The sequence below is a fragment of the Cyrtonyx montezumae genome, unplaced genomic scaffold (assembly GCF_038088225.1).
Source record: "Cyrtonyx montezumae isolate F1298 unplaced genomic scaffold, pur_monq_1.0 scaffold_29, whole genome shotgun sequence".
Taxonomy (NCBI): Eukaryota; Metazoa; Chordata; class Aves; order Galliformes; family Odontophoridae; genus Cyrtonyx; species Cyrtonyx montezumae.
In genome coordinates, this window is record NW_027072033.1 from 11,244,442 (window position 1) to 11,262,938 (window position 18,497).

Here is an 18,497-nt window from a genome sequence, read left to right on the forward strand (position 1 = left end):
CAGACAGCGCACAGACCCAGGGATGCTGCTGTCTTCCAAGCCAGAAAATACAGAATGGAGTATTTATCTTGGCTACCTCTGAGCAGTCTTCTTTGAAGGCCAGCACACAGCACCCTCTCCTGACCTCACCTCAGCCCTGGCAGTGTTAAGGTCACTCCCAGCAAACAGTGGGGGAATGTGAACTTTTCGCCAAAAGACAAAGGAAACCGTTAGGCAACCTTCATGGGTGCCCCCCCCCCCCCCCATCTTATTAATGAATTGCTTTTTCCAAGTGATTGATGGATCTGTATACAGTTCACTTTGCTATTTCTTTGCACTCCTCTTGTTCAGTTTTCTTCTTGCTTCTGGCTTTCAAACCATTCCTTGCTGCTTTCCCCTACAGCAAACCTCCCTGCCATCTTTTCCACAGAACTTCCTGTCCCTGATGCTATATTCTGCTGTCTTCTGCAGTTTTTCAGCCATCTGTACAATACATTTCGCCTACATTTCAAGACTGCACAGATAAAGACCCACTAGTGCCTTCACATGTGCAGACAAGTTGTGTTTGTTTTTAGAGAAAACACAATGCTTCTGCACTACAGAAGTCTGTCCCTAAGATTTTAACTCACAGACCTTGATTTCTCGAATTGTCCTTTTACTGCCATTTTTGCATTCTCAGTATTCATCCTTTTTATCTTGTGACCATCAGCAGAGCTCCTGCATAATTCAAGTATTTCCAAATAATTTTACAAACATCTTCTTAAATCATCAAACTTGTAGTGGCTGGAGCAAGTTTAAACTAGGTGGGAACTGTCCTGGAGCCCTTCTCCCCATTCAGCTTATTTCAGGAACCAACTCAAACCATTACTAGGAAACTGGTCAATCTATTAAATAAGAAACATACTGATTACCCAATAAACACAAAACTCTCACTTGTCTACAATCATACCATTTTCTACACTATTATACAATTACGAAGCTGTTAATAAGTACTTGTACAAACTATGTGTCACACAGAGCTACCATTCAGCTACAAATCCACCAACTTTCCCTCTCCACATGTCCTACAACCATGGTGCAAATCTATCCTTCTGCAGCCCACCGCCACACCAATTTTTTCAGACACAGATCTGATGGAAAGTCAATGGGTTGTTGCACAGGAACCACCTCTGGCTTGGTAGGTCAGCACTATTGTCTGTAGGCACAGGAACTCCTCCCTTCAGAATATTCCCCCATCCTTTGTTCTTCACCTGCTTTTCCACCTTACCAATTACTGTTTCTATTTCTGGAACAACCTTTTTGCCTTTTTCATACCCCTATTTCTCTACTTCAAGTGCTCTGTAAGACATATATTACTCGTCCATGGCTGGGCCAGTTAAGCTACATCTGTACACAAGTATGTTTTTTCCAAGGCTCCTACTGGGGCAATGCCAGCTTCATACATAGCTTCATTCACTACTATCAATACACTGCTTTGCACACAGGGGACCCTACAGTTTTCCAGTGTTTATCTCAGATCTTCTCCGAGAAAAATCTGTGTGCTTTAGATGATGAACAAAAGAAAGACCCACGTACCCTATCCACCTAAAGATTAGCTGTGGAATGATGACCAGAAGAGATACCCTGTAATAAATATGGTCATTACAGCAAACTCAGAGTGGTGGCAATCTGTTGTGTAGTAGTACATCTTTTCTAGGACAGCCCTATTTTAGGGATAAATGATCAGTACGGTGGGAGGTATAACAACTTCTAAAAAAAATCTGTTTAGCAGCAAACACAGAAAGACAGAGCTGAAAAATGTGATGACCCAACAGATGAAAGCCTGGGACATCAACGTACCATTCTCTTCATAATAGTCCAGGCTTTATCTTAAAAGCCACTAGGTATTTTCGTCCTTGCCTTGCCATTTAGGAGGCAACTGCAGTACATCAGTACTCTGTTATCTTACGAACTCTTCCAACTTCTAATCTAGAGACATTTATGACAACTTTAGACCTATTTGTGCTTTAACCCATTTTTAATCATTTAATTCTCTTCCTGATGTCTTTTCACAGCGAAGCGGAGGTAACTTCATAGCTTATACATTCTGTAACAGCCCATAGGTAAGGCCACCTCTAGCAGAGGTGCAAGGAGAGATGCTCCCACTGTTCTCACTTAGGACTAGCGCACAGCACATGCACGACAGCTGGCCCCAACCACATATCTCCTCAAGATTTGTGTGACAGGGAGTGTTTGCTGTACATCTGTGTAGGGCCACCATGGATTCTGCCACACCAGAGGTATACTGGTCCAGACTGTGTTTCTGTCAGGTACGCAGTACACACACTCTCCAGCTTATGAAACTTCGAGACTGCTGACTGTCAGAGGTGAGCAGGGTGCTCAGGGGAATGGTTGTACCAGCTTGTAGGTGCACATATTCCCTCAGCAGGTCTGCCCAGCTAGCGGTTGCTAAAAGCCCCAAGTACCACCTTCATGTTCCTACGCATATGAAGGTAAGGGCTCCAACAGAAACCATTCAACTGCAGAAGATGAAATACATTGGTTTATTTCTTTCTAAAGTTTGTACATATACATATATCATTATACATTTGTGAGATCCTTCACTAGGGTTGCTTGAGTTCAATTACATAAAAATTATTGAGAAGCTTGCAGGCTCTCTGGTGCCCGTAAGCAACACTTATTCCAACTTATAAAAAACACAGAGGAACAGAGTAATAGTCAAAAACATGGACACAAGAGAGAATTCTACTTTATATCTCACAGTTTCAATACATCAAAGGCAAATTATTTGTCTGTATACCATAGGCTTACTTTATCAGCAATGATAAAATAGAGGAAAATATTTACAGTCACCTCAAGTGAAAAATAAAGCAATGTAAACTTAAATTCCAAAATATTATTTTAAATGATATAACAATATCCCCAGAAGTCCTTCTTCCACAGAGAAGAGGACTGATTAAGTGCCTTCATTTATCAGAAAATGATCATTCTAGTACCAGTTACATGAAGCAGAATAAGGGAGGGCATCCTGTGGTACCTGTACAAAAGAAGTTACAACCCTGCCTCAGAAAACCATCTCTGTGTAAGCAAGTATACTTTTGAGTCCTTATGGACATCAGCAGCACATGGAAATGTCTCCCATTAACCAAGGTTTAATTTAGTCAGCACAACTTTGACCACCAAGGAGGAACATGCTTTCCTGGCAATTAAAGCGCTCAGTGACAGGAAGGAGTGCCCTGGCGGTAAGGCAGCCTCAAACCTGACCACATCAAGAGTCAGAGCAGCATATTTCATGCTGCTGGAAAAGATATAGTGATTATCTCAATGTTGCTTCACAGCAGAGTCAAGAAGTACCACGAAGTAGTTAGGCCAGGACTGTCTTTCTAGTGTGTTGCAAGAAAAACACTCCATTGAGTCAGTGATGAGTGTAAACAAGAGTTGTATAGTATTAGAAAGAAGGTTTCTGCACTTGGCAGAAGGGACAGGAGGCCACTGAGAGGAAAGATCTTGCAAGTACTATTGTTAGACCCAGGAAAGCTAGATCTGCACAAGAGATCTATAGTGTGCACAATGGTCTTTTCACTACTGCTGACAAGAGTTACAATTCCCATTGGGTGCTATACAATAGTAACCATTAATTCACAGGTTTTTGTCAGCTTAAGGGAAAACAACACCACATACATCATTTCAGGTGGAGGGCAAGTGCCAGTTCCTAACTGCAACTCTGAACTCAACTACTCACTATGTCACTAAGAGAGAGCTTGGTGCCTGAAAAAGGATTACAACTGATCCAAAGGAGGATGTCTTTCTTAATTTCACCTTCTGCTGCAGTCAACTTGCATTTCAATCTTGCAGGACACTAACACTTCGGCCATTGTCCAGTGAAGTGTACATCCATGACTTCACTAAGGCTGCTCAAGTACTTCTAGCTAACTTTATGGTAAGAGTTTTATGACTCCAGGTAAGAATCCCACCCTCAGGCTTTGCTCCTTCTTTCCTAGGATAATGCAGATAGTCCTAGCATTGCACTACCTACAGCAAACTGGAAAATCCACTAGGCTTCCTTATGCCAAGAAACTTCTTAACAAGTTATTTAAGCCTCACAAGGGAAACCTCTAGGAATCAAACAAGATGCCACATAGTGATATTTTACTCCTGCTGCTCTTCTTTTCCTCACTAACAAACAAAAAGCTCTTCTTGAAACCTGTACAGTTGCAGAAAGAAACCCCCACTACTGCTGTATGACTCTGACTGTAGAACACATCACAGGTACATGTCCTGCTTGGGCACAGCTTTTGGACATGAGGCCCTCTTGCTTAATTTTCACAAACTGAAGTAAATATTTTCAGAAGTAAAGCTGTATAACTGATCCTCAGAGTGTGATTTTCAGAAGTAGGCATTGATGCTCATGGTACAGACACCTGCTAACATCAGCAGGGAGACAACCCCAGTCTTGAGCTAGCAGAAAATAGAACCCAGCTATCGCTGCTTTGACTCTCAAATATATGCCTTTGCTTTCAGCAACACACAGGCCCTGGTGGGCAACACAATGGAGATCGAGGCACAGCTCAAGGGATAGTCTAACTCTGCAAAGGCTCTGATGACTGTTTAACTTATTTTGAGAACAATTAGAACAAGCATCCTAACAAAGTTCAAAGTTGCTTAAGTACTTTGACCAAAAGAAGCCTCAGAAAAGAACAGCAGGCTGGAGTATTGAGTCACAGAAGCCATCCTATGAAACACATACACACATTTATAGGCATCACTTAAACACATTCACCAAGTACTGTAAGCCTCAGACTGTACCTCATACAGGGCGTACTGATTTTCAAGTTTTCAAACTGCCAGAAAACTTTGTTCTTTTATCCATGTTATAATCCTAGCCTCAAGTAAGAGGCCATAGTTGTCACGAATATGTACACAGTAAAAAATAAAAATAAAAATAAATCCACCACCATTCTCATCCTACAATTTTTCAGAAATTGACAGCACTGAGCATGAGATTTTCTTAAGTGCCTAAGTGACTTAAGACTTTTACTGTCAATAGCATGTGCCTTGTGAAGCAGCAGAGACTGGGTGCCATAGACCACCCTTTTCCCAGCAAGAGGCTCTGGGAAGACAAAGGACTTTGTGTCCAACATGTTTCCATAGCAGTTGGCTAGCTGCTAAGGGGTTACACAAAGATATTCACATTGCCCAAGGCAAAGGTGAAACTTGTCTGCTTGAACAAAATGCATCTTGCTGTGCTGGTCTAGTTTAGGTGAATTACAGACAGGACCACTGCTACAGAGTGGATGCTAGTTTTAAAGGTTTACATCAGAGAAAAGCTGTGTCCTTGTAATTTGTGGCATTTCTAAACCACGCATTGCTATGTACTTTTTCCTCAGGCCAAACACACCTTAGGCATGTACTCCAGCTGATTCCTGGCACAGCTTCAACAGCAGATGCCACAGTAGGTCCCTTACTGTTTAACAATTTATAACTTTTATAGAATACTTCAGTGCTCAAAGAAATGACAGAAGCACTTTGTGCTGGCCTACATTTGCTCCTTTTGACCACAGCAGTGAAGTCAGGTCAACAGTGCAGCCTCTGGGAAAGCTGTAACTTGGACTTGTTAAGGAAAGTGATCTAATAAATAATTAACAGAGCTTCAATGCAGCTAACAAAATAAATGAGGAAGGTACCTACTTGCAGGGAGAGCTGAGCTGGCCTCCTTTCACTGCTGAGCTGGATGCTGCCAACAGGAGAGCTGACACTCACAGAGGACTTCCAGACACATCTCTCCAGGGCAACCTTTCCTCCTAACTCTTACTTAAATTAGCCTCTTCCCAATGAAGCTGTGACACCCCTGGATGAGGCTGCTGGTGACAGAAATGGAGGGCAGTTTCCTAAGCAGTATGGTTTATGTGGAAAAGGAAGCCCGCATTTCTAATTTCTCCCAGTACTGAGGGCAATGCTGGAGCACACTGTGCCCCAGGACCCAGGCAGTGAACTGCCATGGAGGGTGGCACTGGCTTTCTAAATGTCTTCTGTAACATCAGCCATATGGGAAATGGTCCCATGCACTGGTTTTTAGCTTGGGAAATACAGTTTCTCTGGAGGCTGACAAGCCTCTACTTGATGGAGCGAATGCACAGAAAATCCAGGTGGAGCATTTCACTAAGCCATACCTGTGCTGCTGGGAGAGCTCAGAAAGGAGAGGAAAAGACAAATTGCACACACATATGCTATAAATAATACTCCCTATAAAGCATAATCTGGAAATCACTTATTTCAAAGATATTTCTGACACAGCTTCTTCAGCTTTCCCCTCCTGGAAATCTGGGCAGCTGACAACAGGAGCACATGCTGAAGAGCTTCAGGCATGCTCTGTGAACACTGGTAAAATGGTGACTTCAGAACTGTCCTCTCAGAGGAGATGTGGCACCCCAGAGTTTCAGGAGACCCACAGTGAGTAAAGTTTAAACAAGCAGCCACCTGGAAGATTGATGGAGATGAGGTTTATACTGCCTTTGCCTCTACAAAAGCAGGTGGTATTTCTGGATATCATCTCTCTGTGCTTGAGGCACTGACTGAAAATTGTGTCTTTTTTTTCTTTCTTTTTTTCCCCACACAGTTCCCTGAAACTTCTGACCTGGAATTTAGAAAAGTACCCAAATTCTTGCAAAACAGTATGTCAAATGTTCCCCACAGAAAGCTGCCTCTGCCTCTGAGATTCGTAGAGAGGTGACTAGGAATGTCACACCTGTCTGGTCTAAGTGTGACAGGGGGACCTTGCATCCATGCAGCACAACACATGAGGAACACAGGAGTCTGAAACTGTCTCTCACCTTCCAGCTATAAATGTAGCTGAGAATACACGCTATAAAAAAGCAGAATGGGAAAGCTGCTCAAAGGGTTATCTATTTGATGCAGCACTGCTTCAGAGCAAGTTCTCTCAAGGCAAGATGGGACAGTCAAATTTTCCACATTTCTGCAAGCATGGAAAGAAAGAGACCTGTTACAAAGAAGCAGATGAGGTGCTAAGATGACAGACAGGAACAGCTTGACAGAAAAGGAGGAGGAGCTGTCAGACTAACTGTGGTAAGGCCAAAATTGATTTAGGGATGGAGAAAGCAGACAAGTAAGCTACAAGCTGTCTGCAGAGAAAAGCCTTCCCCACTTTCAGAAACAACACAGTGCAATCTCTGCAATGATAACCTTGCTGCAACTGACTTTCTCCACTGTCACAACCACCTACACACCAAAGTGACTGCTCTCATCAACTGGAAGCACAGCCCCACTGGAGTGTGCCAAAAGCTTGGCTGTTTCAAGCCAGATGGACAACCGGCCTAAATATAGGAAGGCACAAGTGCGATCCAGGTCACAAGGGGCCTGTGGAGGCTAGCTAGCTCAAATTCCTGCTCAATACAGGGCTCTGCTGCAGACTGCATCCAGAAGAGCCCCTAAACTTGGTCAGGCAGCACTCTGGAGCAGGCAGAATCAAAAAGAAAGCACTTTAGGGATGAGTGGTTACAGCCCTTAGAAAGCTTCTGGTAACCATTTACAAGTGGCTGGCTATAGATGAAAAAGTGTCTGAGTTGGCGTCACAGCTGAACAGTGTTCCCCCACAGCTCTGCTACATTAATCACCCTGCTGGCTAACTTATCTTTCTACATCAATTAAAGACACAACATAAATACTGGATTAAAAAGCTGCAGTCATGTTCACTAGTCCGTGCATGATTTATCTGCAAGACACACACAAACACAGCTGGCCCAGACATTTTCTTTCACAGCACTGCTGACAAAAATCTCAGCATCCTGCTGCCTTACAAAGGAGAGTGCAATTTTGGCTTTGGGAGAGTATCTCACCTTTGGTTGCAGGAGAAGAGGGAGAAGCACAAAGACGCCTTCCCTCCCTCTACTTTTTGCTGTCATGTCCAGACCTGGTCCAAACCTTCCTGCCGCTCCTCTGTCAGCCAGGAGAGGAGCCCACATACATGAGCCAGCCAGCAGTGCTTCAGAGAAGGATGCTGGCCTGATCCAGCTCCCTTCTCCACATCTCCCTCTCAAGAGGTGGGCAGAGGCTTTGCCTGAGTGATGGTTTCCAGGCGGCATGCTGCAGCAGGGAGGCTGGCAAAGAAGAATGATGCCTCCCTAGAGGCATCAACGCAAAGGCTGCCCTGGGGGCTGCACACTCACATGCACACTGGTGGTGGTCTTTCAGCTGCATTTGAAGGAGCTGGTGCTGCAATATCTTAACACTGAGCATCTAAACACAGCTCTACCTGCACTGAACAGGGCCCAAAACAAGTCCCGTGTAACTTCAGCTCAAACTGAGCATCCCCAGAAAGCCATACTGAAATCAGACGCATGGTGGGGACAGCCAGGCATGCAGGGACCCCAGGGGAAGGCTGGAACTCAGCAGAATACTCTTACACATTACAGTGGGAGCTCCTCAGTCGCTGAGGTCAAACACTCAGCAAAGAGAGGCAGGGTAGTGATACCATGCAAAGCCAACCAGTCAGACTCCCTGTGGTACCACCCAAAAACATGCACCACTGACGACCCCTGAGAGTCTGTGTCCAACCTTCACAATAGCATTGGAAAAAAAAAAGCAAGCAACTGACAGTACTGCTTAGTAGTTGATCTTGTTCCTAAGGGAGTCCAGGAGGCTTAGGCTTTCACGACAGCATCTCCTTTTTCTCTCGGCCTCTGAAATCTGCATTTTCAGTTGGGTGCCTGGGATGCCTAGAATTTGTAAAGCAACGAAGTAAAATGACATTAATTAAAACTCGAGCAGAACCTGACAAATGCTCTAATCTGCACTCCTCAACAATCTCAACAAGTGTACTCCAAGCTCAACAAATGTTTAATCACTAAAAAATGTAGTGAAAAGCTGCATTTGCTAAGCATAGTTGAGACTTAAAGCTTACACTGTAGTCCATTTGCAAGTATACCTGGAAATGGAGAATAAATATTAAAAACAGAAAAAAAAATCATTTTTGCAATTTACTTTTTGACTTTCCTATTGCTTCCAATCATCTCCTCTGCAACAACATTGAAAAGGAATTAACCAGTTTCTCTGTCAAAGCTGGGAAACGCATTTTACGGGAATCATTTCTTTTTGAGTTCAGCAACTCAGCAGCCAACAGCAGCCAGAGCATCTTAAAAGCTGAGAAAAAAAGTTAAATGTCGCCTCTTCATCTTTTAAAAGAGATGCACTCTGTATTCACAAGAGGTTTGCTGTGCATGTTCCAGGCTGCACTTGAAAAGCTCAACCAGACAACCCAGCTCTGAAAGTCAAGCAGGGCCCATTTACAAACCTGCACCTTTTTTCTATTTCTGTTGCACGCTTTCTATGAAATGCCACTATCTACAGCAAGTTTTCTTCTTAAATATGCACTCAGCATCTCCCATACATCTTTTTCCATCTCAGCACAACCTATCTCTCTACTGTTTGTTATAAACCACCAAAGAATGACAAACAGCTGCAGGGCTACCTCCTAGCTTTGTTCCCCCTCCATAAGCTGTTTGTCTACCAGATATGATTAATTCAAACAATCCCCTCCAATAAGCACTGTCACACAGTGAGTCTCCCAGTGCAGTATGCTGTACTCTGTCCCTCCGGCTCTAGTAAAAGAAAGCAAGAGGACTGAACACACATGCTTTACTATAATCACACAAAATTTCTACAGTCATAGCACTAGACAAGTGCTGACAGTTTCTAATCAGGACTGCAGTTTTTACAGACATTTCCAGGGCTAGGTGCTGACTTCCTGACTCTTAGCATGGAGCAACCACTCTCAGTGGCATATGCCAAATGTGTGGACCACACATGCATCATGCAAACATATCATCACACATGAAATCAGTCCCATCTGGTTGTGCTGCCAGACTGCAACTGCAGGGATTGATGTGCTTCAACACCTCCTGGTGAGACACGTCTTCATCTGAGAGCATGTCATCTTGGTTACAGCCAACGGTCAGCACACTCAGAAAGCACAGTGGTACTCAGTGGAGGAGGCAAGTCACGTTGCACCTGTTAAGGTCCTTCTATCTTTGACTGCTCTTTTTTCTGTCCACTGAACCAGAAGTTCAATAAGCTAGACTAATTGACTTGGACACTTTGGGAAGTCTGGCAGAGCACAGATCCAATCAGATGGTAATTTTTCTTGATGTGTGACTCTACATTATTTGGGCTGAAAATACCAGCACATTTCTAAATAGACCTTGCATTGATCTTGATGTTTCTCTATACAGTAAGAATTACATCCATGCCAGGCATAACAACATATTAGCAATCAATATTTTTCAGATGGCCTCAACCTTACCTCTCAAGATGTTCTGTGAAAAGGGCGAGAATGGTTATACTAGTTTTCATACGGCAAGGGTGAGACAAAGAGGGAGAGACTTGTCTGAGCTCACTGAGCAAGCTAGTATCAAATCAGAGATGAAAATTCAGAGTGTACAATACCAGGCAAGCCAACGCTCTTGCTTCCACAAGGCAAGAGGAGCTGGGAAGCAAATAAATGATTTCTGCATCACTTCTGTACTCAAGTCTGCCAAATACTGCAAGAATCTGTGGGCCAAACAGGGTTTTGAAGTATGGGAAGCTCTACCCACAGTAGTATCCCCCCAGCCCCTACTTCCCTTTGAAAGCCTGAAGCAGGATATGCTGGACTTCCAATGTGAGCCAGCCACTGGCAAGTGAAGGGTGAGATGTGTCAGTCAGGCTGCCAGCATGGAGTAACCAGGACAGCATCAAAACCTGACCCTGAGTGAGAATAGGTCTATGACATTCTCCAGTTGGCCCCAGTTTCTTCCACCTGTAAATCAGCTAAAGCAGAAAAATGAATAGCTGAGGAGAATCCCTTCCTGAAGAGAAAAGGCAAAAGTTCCTGAAGAAAAAAGGCAAAGTACTCAGTCATTACCAGAGAAATTGCATACATCTGCACATACCAACAAGGAAACTCCTGGAAATTGGAGCATCAGGAGACAGTGCATCATAAGGCTCTACAAAGCAGCTAAGTGAGAGAGTACAGTTAAAAACTACACAGAGGTCCTTTGTCTTTAGAACACGTTGCTAATGGCTGACACCTACAGCAGCCACTACTGCAACCCAAAGGTTCATACCAACTTGGTAATTCTTCATCTCCCTGACCACAGAGACAGCACAGGTTTGAACAACCCCCAGCCTTGCTAACTCAGGTGTAGACTTTCTGCTTGGAAAGAAGCAAACAGATGATTCCAATGCTGTAATCCCAGCACTGCCAGAGATTTCCAGGTTGCAGTCCTTTCATTTGTGGGTCCAGGGTCAATGCAATAACAACAAGCAATAGCAGTTATTTACCACAGCACCCATTGCTAATCACCACAGCACACAGCTACAGCCTGTGTGCAGAATGCTGCAGCATTTGTCGTTATTTTTCTCACCCACCACACAAATGAAGTGGCAAGTGACTTTAGAGTTGAAAGCCATGTACTGATGGGAGGAGATAAATGGGGAAGGAACAGAATATATGTCACAGCGTTCTACCCCTCCCCCAGCTCCTTTAGTAACAGAACACAAAATCAGTCCCGATGATTCAACTGCTAAATGATAAATTAAAAGAGCAAAGCAAAGCAGGAGCAAAGATGTCTCCCACAATCTGCACAGAAACAGCAAAATATACAGTAGAAAATGTCACTAACACCCCATTCAGGCAGACACACTTATTTTCATGTCTGACAGGTTATTAAATGGAAAAAAATGGACCACCAGTACTTTGCTGCATGGCTGTTCCCCTAGTTTTTATTTCTACCCTAAATGAACTTCTGTTTAATGCTGGGTGGTGTTTCTGGCCTGTAGCCCTTCCTCTCTGAGACACTGCGTTTCACCTTGGCACTAACTGGAGACTCCTGATTGAGTGACAGACTCGAGTGAGATTTCTTCAGTCCTGACGCATCATTCTCTCCTCCACTCAGCAGCTCCTTCACCCCTTCTTTCAGGAGGCCAACATAAATCTCATAGCGATTTTTCTGGGAAATGAAAAGAAAGGGATGAATCAGTTTACGACAAATTCTGCAGAAACATTTGAGAGACTGTCTGGGTGACCTAACAGATCAAAATTTCAAGTGATTTTGAAAGTAAGCAGTCTAATATGGATATGAACAATGGTGGCTAATGCAAATTACACTGTGCAAAAAGGATTTTGGTCAGGCTGTAATGCAGGGAAATGCTGTGTAATTTTTAACACCAGTTCTGCAGCATACAAATCTCAGTGGCCTGCTGAACGGTGGCACTCAGCTAGCTAGAATGCATGGTTATTTTTGAATAACAAAACCAAGAAGGATCTTTCTGACCTTGGCCATGCTGTGTCACCTCATAAATATTGAGACACTGTGTGTTCAAAGAAGACATGGAGATAGATAATGCGCGGCAAAATGAGCTAAGGGACAAAAAAATATGTATGACTACAGCCGTCCCCTGCAACCCTCCCTTCCCATTAGTGGGTGCTGCTTTTCTGGCTTTATCCCAGGGGGCAGAAACCAAAGTCAGGCCCATTTGAACTCAAATTCTACCAGCTTGGCCACCTCCAAGCCCTTGAGAAGATGTAATAGATGAGAGAGCAGCAGGGCATATTCCCCTGACAAGACATATCAAGATGAATGATAGAGACAAGAGACAAGAGTCTAAACACTTGTACTTTTTGTATGGAAGAAGTTCGCTTTACCATGAACCATTCCTGCTTGCTCTGGATTTTCATCTGAAGTGAACTTTCCCCTTCGAGTGGGAAAGTTTTTTTCTGTTGTGCTAACACCTTTCTGCATAGAACATCTTAGCAACCAAGAAAAGGAAGGTAGATTAACAAAAGGTCACTGGGCCTTAAGCACAGTACATGGGGCAGGAGGTGCTGAGAACTGATCAACTCCTTTATTGGCACTTGTTCAATAACCTGACCCTGACAATACCACTAAAGATGTGGTGCAGAAATTGTAGTTGAGGTGACCCTAGTGGGCTGGGAGCCAGAGAAGGAGGGTGCAAGCATTTCCACTGAAAACAGTCGCCAATGTGTTATGTTCTTCACTAAGCAAAAACTGTTTAGTAAAAATTCTTCTGATTTGTAATAAAAGTTCAGGTAATAATACCTATTTGAGGGCAGAAAGACTAAAAGCTTGGTAACTACTATGAAGAGTAGAATATAAAGAACATGAGAGAATGTGACAGTGACAGTGTTTCCAGAGAGCCCTCTGAATAAACAAAACCTCATACAGAGAATATACCTAAAAAGTAAATGAAAAAAAAGGCATTCTTATAAATTCCACATTTGGAGCTTCATCTCCACAATGTTAAAGTCAAACACATTAAGTAGATAAGATGTGTCATGTAATATAATAGGAAATGTAGAAGGAGCAAGCGGAATTCAGGCAATGCACTGGGCTGATGGATGATTCATCACAAAACACATGGGACATCTCTGCATAAAAAAGAAGCCAAGAGAGTGCTATAAGGCTAGTATCAGTATATTCATCACGGGTGCATAAGACATCACCACCATATGAAATTCTGCTTATTGTTGGTGCACTAAACACCACTACAGGACAAGACCTGGCCATCAGAATGGAAATCAAGGACTAGTTTCTGTCTTGCATTTTCATCAAAGGCCATTTTGTGCTGGATATTGGGAGCTTACCATTTATGTCTCAATTATACAATTCATCCAGAAGTTTCTAATTTGATTTCAGCTACAAACTTGCTCTATTAATGCTCTGACATTTGAAGTACTCAATTAGGTGGAAATTTCCTTTAAAAAAAAAATCTAGAAAATTCTGTCAAGAAAATAAGACACAAGAATTAAAAATGGTTATCTATGAAGACTGAATGCATGTAAACATGAGATAAGGCAGCCATCCATCAAATTCCTAGCTTCACCTCTCACCTCTGACACTATTCAGAAGATCTCTTGGTCATACTGAACTATCAAAATCTGGAGTAGTACCTCTTCAGACAGAGAGCTTCGTTTCTACAGGCAAAGACAGAAGGTAAGAGAAATGTCTGAAGACACATTCCTGAACAAGAAACAATAAACTTCTTGTTCACATCCCTTCACAAGGAAACACCACATCAGGATTAGGGTTAGGGTTAGGGTTAGCGTTAGGGTTAGGGAACCTAAGGAACTACATCAGGAATAAGAATGATGGAAACTCAGGCAGTTGAGTAAAGAGAAATTACAAGGGCCTAAAGAAAAGAAATTCTGCTTCCTCCTCCCTAATGGGACTACACTGCTTCCTTTGGAACAAAAGGAATGCTATGCTTCTGGAGATGTATCAGCCTGGCCCCTCATATGCAGATGAAAGGTCTAGTCAGCCCGCAGGCTCTGCCTGAAAGAGTCAAGTATAAAATACTTGGACCTCCTGTCCTTTTGCAGTGACCTCATGCAGCAAGGTCTGCCACCAGTTCTTGTCTGACACTGACAGCACTCTGTTCTGAAAGGAAGGTGAGAATTCCAGAACTGAAGGAAAGCTCCCATTCTGCTTTTTCAGATAGCTCACTTTTTATTTTCCCTACAAACTGTTGAACTGATTGTTCAACAAGGCCTCTGAAATGTGTGAAATGTGTGGGTAATGCAGCATTGCACAGAAGCATCTTGAATCATCATCTCACACACACAACTGAAGTCAGTATATCCATTTGCCTGCTTAGACAGGCATTCTTGCAGTGCTGAACACACATTTGAACTGTGCAGACTGAACTTGTTCAAGGATATCTTTTGTCTTCTGTGCTATACTGGTTCTGCATTGTACTATGGTAACTGAGACATACTTCTCAACATAAAATTGAAAGAAAACACACACACACACAAAACAACACAACAGCTTCTTTTTCTGTTAGTCATTACAAATCATCAAACAGTAAGGCCTACTTTTCATCCATACTCATCATGCTTCTAGAAGCAATTGAAAATAAACCTTGAGTCTAGAGTCCAGATCCAAGCAACTCTTTGCTCTCCCAATTGCAAAACACCCCAACAGATGGAAAGCATGTGGCTTAACTGTCCACTAGTGATGTGTTCAATACTGACCATCCCACTGATCACAACTGTTCAATCATCAGCTTCCAAACCATCCCACTGCCCACTTTCCCATTCTACCCGTTGTCAGATCGTTGAAGGATATTAGAGAAGGCAACATCAAAATCTATGTTAAAGTCAGGATAAACAATTTCCGCTGCTCTCTCTTCACTTATCAAGCCAGACATATAACTGAAAAATGCTATTGTGGTGATCAGGTGTGATTTTCCCTTCACAAACAAAAACTGATTACCCCCAGTCACTTTCTTGTCTTCAGTCCTTTTGGAAGGGGTATCCAGGAGAATTAACTCTATCAGCCGCCCCTGGATGGAGAATAATCCAGCCAGACCGTAGTCCCCTGGACCTTCCTCCTTGCTTTTCCTGGAATAGGAATGACATAGACTTTCCTCTAGTCCTCAGGAACCTCTCCTGGTCACCATGATTTTTCAGAGATAATTGAGAATGGCCTCCCAATTACATCATTCATCTCTCTGAGAACTCCACTCAGGGGTCAATCTTATCAGATTTCATGGACTTGTATGTATCCAACTTCTATCATTTCCTAACTAGGTAAATCTGACTTACTCCAGATTTACTCACTGGGCTTAGGGATTTGCAATGGGTGAAGGTTGGTCTTACCAGTAAAACTGAGCCAAAGAAGGTATTAACTTCTTTGTCCTTTCCCTGACTATTGTGACGAGGTCTGCTGCTCCATTATAGGCTTCAACTAGGACCCACATTTTCCCTGGTTGTTCTGCTGCTGAGGTACCTATAGAAACCTTCCTTTTTGACCTTCTTACATTCTGCCAAATTCAACCCTACATAGGCTCTGGTGTCCTTAAAACCAAGAACACAAACTTGATACTTGAACACATCTCTATACTCCTGCTGTTACGTGCCACAACTTCCACTTCTGTGTACTTCATTTCTATGGCTGATTTTTTTCAGGAGTGGCTTCTTCATTCACAGAGGTCTTTGCCACCTTTGTTTGTTTTCTTACTTGTTAGTGTGGACCATTTCTGAGCTTGGAAGAGGTGATACTTGAAACTTGGCTCTCCTGGAGCACTCTTCCACTAAGAGCCATATTGCACAGGACTCTGTTGTGGTTTTGACGCTGGTATTCCACATCAGAACATCATGCTGGGAGTTAAAGAGTTAATGCTGTGGCACAAAATGGAACACATGCGCTCCCTTGGCTGCTGCAGAGATACAGCATGTGTGCTTCACCTGCAGTTTTACTAATGTAAGCTCTCAGATTTGGTTTTGGAAACTTCTGTCTCTCCCAGTTGTTTGATTTTGTTAGATTTAGTAAAGTTACTGTTCCTCCTTAAGTCGCTGCCATTGTTGGGTTTTTTTGTTGGTTTTTTTTTTTTTTTACCCATTTGTTATATCCATACCCTTCCCCTTCCCCTTTCCCATCTCCCCAGAGCATATGGCTCTGCTCAGGCTGCACCGTGGCCACCAACAGTGCAGTTTTTTTTCCTCCATCTTTCACTTATTTTTTTCCCTCATGTCCAGTCATGGATAACACCATGACAGACTCTTCCAAAAGTTCAGTATACAGGCCTCAAGTTTGCAGTTGCGATTCTATTCTTTGCTTTGATTTTTCCTTATAGGATCATGAAGTCCACATCTCATAGCAACTTGCTGCCATGGTTGTCCCCAACATGTGCCTGAGTTCTTCCTTTTCCAGAGGAGAGGTCCAGAGAAGTGCCTCTACTTGTCTGCTGCTTGATCACACACATTAGGAAGTTGCTGATGCATTCCAAAAACTTCATGGATTGCTTGTGCCCTGCTTGTGCTGTCTCTCAAGAAGATAACAAGGTGGTCAAAATTCTGCAGGAGGACCAGGGCCTGCAAGCACAAGTCCTCTAGCAGATCTTCGAAAATGGCCCATCATTAGACAACACAATGCCACCTATCTTGCTGTATACACTAATACTGAACCAAAAGCTTTCGACAAAGATTTGTGAGTGGGCCGCAGGATCACACAAAAGACTACTGTGCCTGTCCTTCCTAAAAATCCTGTATCCATCCATGGCAGCACTCCTGTTGTCTGAACTACCCTACTGAATCTCTGTGTGGTCACAATAGGATTGTAGTCCTGCCACAGCACAGAACTCTAATTCCTTCTGCTTGCCAAGAAGGGTATGGAAGTTTTCCTTACAATATCACTCTATGAGTACTTCCTTAATAATATGGTATGTGTGAGATGACTCTAGTCTTCTTTTATTGATGAAGTCTCTCTTGTTCACATTATTGTGTACCCTTTGCTTAACAGTCAATTCCTCATTTGATTGTTGGTCAGATCATTTCAGATACATGGGATGTAGAAAAGCAAACTAGCCAGCCACACTCATTGAACAAAGCAGCAGAAACACATCTCAAACTGACCATGTGCAATGACACCAACAAAGAGCTACAGCTACAGTGTCCTATCACTCTGGACAACACAGATTCACAAGAGACAGCTCTTGCCAAAAAAAGCTTGTTATGTCTTCAAAAAAATAAAAAAAGCAAGAAGAGAGGGTCACATTTTACCATTTTACAGATAAGGAGCTAAGTCCATAGCCAAGGTCATAGGAAGTCTTTATCAAAAGGAGGAACCACATCCACATCCTCCTTACTGGATTGAGGTGAAAATTGAAGAAAAACAGGATTATATTAAAGTATGAGACCAGACCCATCCATTACACAAAAAGTAAAAGCATTAAAGCTTCCCATACATACCTCAAATTCCAGATAGTGGTCCTTCAGTTTGTAATCATCTACTTCCTTGCCTTTGAGCTTCTTGTCAGGAGGATAGGAGCGATGTTCAGCAAGTTCAGTGGAGATTTGCTTCATCCTAGCTTCATGGGATTTCAGCTGTTCATCCTTCAGAACAAATTAGGCAATAAATTATAGAATCTAAAATGTTTAATAAGCAAAGGAAAGTAAAAAAGGACTTTACCTTAACTAATTTTAATTAGATTGATCAGACCTGTTTTCTCAAAGCTCTGTTCCCAGCAGCATTCTCAAAGACATCCAAATAAAGTGTCCAACTTTGCAGAAAACTCAGCAGTGAGCAAATGCCAGTGGGAAGGACAGCAAACTTGTCACCCCTTGCCTTGCTGAAAGCAACAGAAGCAGCTTGCTGCAGAGTGTTACTGACAACATGACACTTCTCCTCTAATACATTTTTGGCAAATTAATTAAGGCAGCTATATGGAGTCAGACCAAGAGCTGAATGCGAGAAGCAAAGAGCCTGCCTTAGGTCTCTGCAATATAAAGGCAGTTTTTTCCAGGACAGAAAGGACACGGAATCAGAGCTCTTCCATACATGTCCACACCACCAAATGCTCTCCAGTCTGTGGCTTCCATTTGTTTAGACCAATACAATGCATCCAGCAGAAGAAGGGCTTCCCCTAAAAAGGTATCTCATTTTACTAAGCTGCTAATAGCTGCTTTCCCACTGAGCAGCTGGAAAGAGTGAGAAGCTGCTACT

General features: G+C 42.9%; 1 protein-coding gene across 6 annotated transcripts in view; it reads right to left on the reverse strand.

The window, feature by feature from the left end:
• Positions 1-4,910: 4,910 nt before the first annotated feature.
• PSD3 (pleckstrin and Sec7 domain containing 3) overlaps positions 4,911-18,497 on the reverse strand; it is a 123,595-nt gene continuing 110,008 nt past the window's right edge. For 5 of the 6 annotated variants that reach the window (XM_065740703.1, XM_065740702.1, XM_065740705.1 and 2 more), the window contains 2 exons: positions 17,744-17,887; positions 10,245-11,981 (listed from right to left, as the gene is read on the reverse strand). In XM_065740703.1, the coding sequence (XP_065596775.1) occupies positions 11,766-11,981; positions 17,744-17,887 (360 nt within the window). In that variant the 3' untranslated portion in view covers positions 10,245-11,765. Of the gene's footprint in view, positions 8,712-10,244; positions 11,982-17,743; positions 17,888-18,497 lie in introns of those variants that run through there. The other variant, XM_065740704.1, reaches the window with a different exon arrangement.